The sequence below is a fragment of the Lepidothrix coronata genome, unplaced genomic scaffold, assembly GCF_001604755.1.
Source record: "Lepidothrix coronata isolate B3197 unplaced genomic scaffold, Lepidothrix_coronata-1.0 Scaffold314, whole genome shotgun sequence".
Classification (NCBI taxonomy): domain Eukaryota; kingdom Metazoa; phylum Chordata; class Aves; order Passeriformes; family Pipridae; genus Lepidothrix; species Lepidothrix coronata.
The window spans coordinates 523,744-528,513 of record NW_016690494.1 but is presented as its reverse complement, the minus strand read 5'-3'; the positions used below and the strand labels follow the sequence as shown (position 1 = coordinate 528,513).

At 48.6% G+C, this 4,770-nt stretch overlaps 1 protein-coding gene across 1 annotated transcript; it reads left to right on the top strand.

Moving 5' to 3' along the window:
- Positions 1 to 567: 567 nt before the first annotated feature.
- On the top strand, positions 568 to 2,248 carry LOC108508781. Its single transcript, XM_017837872.1, has 2 exons — positions 568 to 580; positions 1,064 to 2,248. The coding sequence occupies exon 2, from the start codon at positions 1,132 to 1,134 to the stop codon at positions 2,056 to 2,058; it is 927 nt and encodes a 308-aa protein (XP_017693361.1). The 5' UTR covers positions 568 to 580; positions 1,064 to 1,131; the 3' UTR covers positions 2,059 to 2,248.
- The last annotated feature ends 2,522 nt before the right edge of the window (positions 2,249 to 4,770 follow it).

The window sequence follows — 4,770 nt, the reverse complement described above, 5'->3', positions numbered from 1 at the left end:
GTTGTTTATCCATCAATCCAGAGGCAATTACTTTTGGCAGTTTGAGTTGGAGTTCATCAGTTCTGCTGCACTGCCAGACTGTGGGACAAGGCTGTGTGAAGAGAGAACTTTACACTTTGCAAATTAAGCAGATGCTAAACTGACTAATACTGCGGAGATATAGAACATGAACCTAAAACCCTGCTAAAATTGCTGATATGGACCCTGTTGATGGCCATCTTAAACTTGAATCTTCTCACAGCATTAGGGAAAGATTACAGAATGGATGTGGGTGCAGAGAACCTTGGAAGGTCTCTGGTCCAAGCTTCTGCCTAAGCTGGGTTGGTGCTGGGGTTAGATCAGGTGCCCAGGGCTTTGTCCAGATGGGGCTTGAAACCACCAAGCAGAGAGATGGCAAAAACCTCACTGGGAAACCTGGCCCCTGCCAGTCTATCCTCATAAGGGAAGAGGGACTCTGGTCTCCAGCCTGAATTGCCCAGTTTTAGCTGATGCCATGTGCCTGCAGCATGGGAAGGCCTGCTGTGACAACACTGGGGGGTGGAGGCTGATGTCACCAAGCTGTGAACTGTGACATCACCAGGTAATGGATTGTGACCTCACTTCCCTCATGACTTATCTTGGGAACCTGGGGGACAGAATGCCTTTTGTGCTGTCACTGGGCATGGAGGCTGATGTCACTGAGGAGTAAATTGTGACATCACAGTGTATTGTGACATCTTGTCCCTGTCTGCTTCTGTGTGTGTCTGGGCCTGTCTGGTCGCAGCCTGAACTTCATGTGAGCAGGACAGTGAAGTCTGGAGAATCAAACCAGGCTTGTCCAATGCTGGCTGGTGCCTATCATTGGCAGATCTCAGTGCCAGTCCCAGGGCCATCACTCCTGGCCCTGCCTGGTTCAGGCAGCTGGGAGTACTGGCAGCAGTGAAGGTTGGCTGTGTGGGACAATGTCCCCCTGGGGTGGCTAAAGGGGTGCAGGGAGCTTGGAGGGCATCCTTCTCAAGGGACCTGGACATTTCTTCCTCCCCTTCCTGCCATAGCCAGTGACCATGGCCTCTCCTTCCTGCAGTGTGTGACACCAGTGAAGGTAAGCAGCTCCTGATCCTCAGCTCTCCCCAGCGCACTGCAGAGCACAAAATGGCCATGGAGACAGACGGCAACTGCCCCATTTGCCAGGACACTCAGAAGGACGTGGCTTCTGCTCTGCCCTGTCACCACTGTTTCTGCCTGGGCTATATCCTGCGGTGGGCTCAGAGAAATCCATCATACCCACTCTGCAGAAGAACAATAGAGACTATCAGGTTTTCTGACAGTGAAGACGACTATCTGGAGACAGCCATCACAGTCCCTGAGGAGCTGCCAGATGGCAGCAGCCTGGCAGGGACAACTCCTGACGGCCTGGATGAGAACAGCCCCTATTTCCCAGTGGCATCCCATCCATCTTCTCCACAGGGTGCACTATCCCCACCTGAGCAGAGGGCCTCAGGGCTGGAGTTTGGAGGTGGTCTTCTTCCTGAGGTCTGGGCAGGACTTTTCCATGGACGACATCAGCTCCTGGACCCTGTGTGGCCCTGGCTGCGCCAGAGGCTGGAGGGAATATACCGGAGCTGGTGGTGGCTGGTTGAGGCCGCAGAGAGCACCATCCTGCACGATCTCTGTGTCGAGGGGCTGAATGTACAGGCCTTGATTGAGGGGCTGGAGCCTCTCCTCGAGCAACACACAGCACTGCTGGTCCATGGTGCCATCAACATAATTGTGGGCCAGTGCAGCGAGGAGTCCAGAGGCTGCTGCAATCTGGTGCAGTCAGAGATGAGAACAACAGCCCTGTGGGCAGAGCCAGCTCCAGCAATTCCAGGAACTCCAGCTCCAGCAACTCCAGCTCCAATAGCTCCAGGACCAGCAGTTCCTGGGAAAGGAGTCCCACCAGTGGTCCCAAAGGCTGTAACTTGGAGGAGGAAGTCAGCATACTGGAGGCTGCTTCTCCCAGGGGTTCCAGGCATCCCCCACCTGTGCCTGTCTCTGCAGAGCAGGACCAGCTCCAGGAGGAGCAGGGGCAGGCAATGACAGTGGCAGGTCCCTCTGCCCAGGGCAGCAGCTGCAGCCTCTCTATGTCCAGCTAGGGCAGGGAGTGATTGCCCGGGGGATCCTGGCACCCTCCAAACAGGAAGGCCCCCAGCTCCTAGGACTCTCCTCAGCCCAGCAAGAGGCTGCCCCACTGGTAGCATTAGCAGAGCTCTTGCAGCTCTTTATTCAAAGAAAGGGAAATTAATTGTTATTTCCCTCACACTGTCTCTCTTGCTGCTTTCTCTCTCTTCTACTTCCTTTCCTCTTCCCCTTGTGCCCCACTGATGGTGTTTTACACACCAGATCAGTAATTGTTGGGTCAGAAACACCTTGAAGGGGGTTCAGGGAGGTGTATGCAGAGGGGGAAGGGATGGGTCAAACCTCACGGAGCTGAGGTGGTGTTGTATCCCTCATGTCAGGGCCTGGCGCCCACATGGGGAAGCCCTGGAGCAGCTGTCAGTCACAAACAGTCATGGAAAACTTCAACACTCCACAGCTCCTGGAGCCCCTAACCCAACCTCAGATTAGCAGGGACAGTGAGGATACTGCCCTTCACCCTGGCCTGGAGCCCCAGAGTGTCCAGTGGGTCAGAGGCCCCACCTGGCGGGGGTTGGCAATAAGGACCAGAGCAGGTAAAACCAAAGGCATAGGTTTGCCATGCAATCGTGGCCCTGCCATCCAGATGTGAGAGCAGGTAGCTATATAATGTCTCCTCCTTTTGCCAGGCTCCTTTATTTTCTTCCCTAAAAAAAAAGTGCCTCTTGGGAACAAGTGTGTGGCTTATTCTCCTGACACTATCTCAAGGTGTTGAAGAACCCTCTACATATATATTTTAAAGTAAAACTCTAGGCTAAGCCCATGAGCTTGTGGCTCCAGGGCTGGAGTGTTATAGGGTGGCACCCATGTGGTGAGGTACACAGCCATGGGCCCCTGCAGCCCCAGGGCCATTTTGGACATGCTTCTTCCCATAAGAATTCCTGCTGCAGCCACACACTCACGGTGCAGCAGATGCCTAAGGCAGAGTAGGCAGCAGGGGCAGCTGGGCTTATCACAGGACGATGCCCTCAGCCTGCCTCTAGTCCCCCTCTCTGCCCAGCCACCCACACTTCTGCTCTGGTTTCTCTCCACTGTCTGATGACAAACAGGGCAGCGTGCAGAGAGTACATGTTCTGGCAGACAGGCAAGTTCTAGTGCAAAATTCATCCTGAGTCATAATTTTATCTCTATGTCTTAAACAACTGAAATTGTTTCAGCACAGATTTATGTTATTGACAATATTATTGAAGGAGACAGTAATAGTTTTGATTCTAGCCCGTATTAAATCTTGGAAAAACACTTTTTAAGATAATACTTTTCATTTCCTATGAATACAAAGACTGGAGTTGCCCAGTTTAAGGAAATTTACTGAAATAATATGTCAAGTAGATACACTGTCTCAGGAGAGTAGAATAAAAATTACTTATTGCAAAAAGAAATTAATACAATAGTGCATAATGAGAATCATATATCTGGCAGAGGTACACATGACTGAGGTTAATGGGGACCCAGCACTTAAACAGCAGAGGGGTTTTTTTGTTGTTCAGTTTATAAACGAGCAAATTTTAGAGGCCACATTGCCTTGCAATAAGAGATAAAAAATTACTCTTTCAGGAAAGAGAAAAGATTTATTTTAAAAATATTATTCTTTTAAATTGTTTTAATATAAAAGAAAAAGAAGAACAGGTATTTTGATTTTTAAAGAAAAATATTTTAAAAAAAGGCAAAGAGAAGCAACTATTTTAATTTGGTAAAGAAATCCACCACTAGAATGGATAACGGACAACTTCATTGTCAAATATTGCAAGTTATTTTTATTGCAAAAAAATTAAAGGGAAACAGCATTATTTCACAGTCACTATTTATTTTTTAGAATCAACGCTGCTGTTTCTCAAAGGTCTAAAAGTGCGTACTCTCTGCACTTGAAGTACAAAAGAGACTGACATTTCACCTGAAACATTGTTCTGATATTTTTTAAACAAGAGCATAAGCAAGTCTATCAGCTTTTTTATTTCCTTTATTTTCAGTACTTGCTTTTGCTGGTTTGAAAGTAGAGCCATTTCAAAGCCAAACTCAGCTCATCTCCAGATAGAAGGCACTGGGTTAAGTCTTTTTTAGAACCAAAATCCAATGCTTGTGCTGACAGTGGATGTATTCAGGGTACAGAATAAGAAAGACTTCCAGGAATAACATGGGGAGAAGTTCTCATGTGTGGGAATTCAGGATAGCGATGCCATGAGGGGAAGATTTGACATCACTGAAGGATGGGGGACATGGACAAGGAAACTTAGATGATATTTAGACCTATTTGTGCTCTAATTGTGGAGTCAGACTGAACGATCAGGGAGACATCAGTGCAAGTTCTAGGCCAGCTGGTGGAGCTTGTGCTATCCTTGTTATGTTTGCCAGAGCCATCATGGGGCTCTCAGGGAGCAAGTGATCATAGGTTGTGTGCTGGTGGAAGCATTTGAATGTGGGCTAATGCTCAGTTATTTCTGGCAAAAGACAGTAGCAGTGAAGAGGCAAGGCCATGCAAGTCATGTGTGTCCTAGTTAGGACAGCTGAGACCAGTTCATCATGGTATGGGTGTAACCCAAAACTGTGTATTCTATAGCCTTCCATGCCATTTCCCAGAAACTGTTGTCAATAGACTATTCGCACCCTCTGCCCATAGAG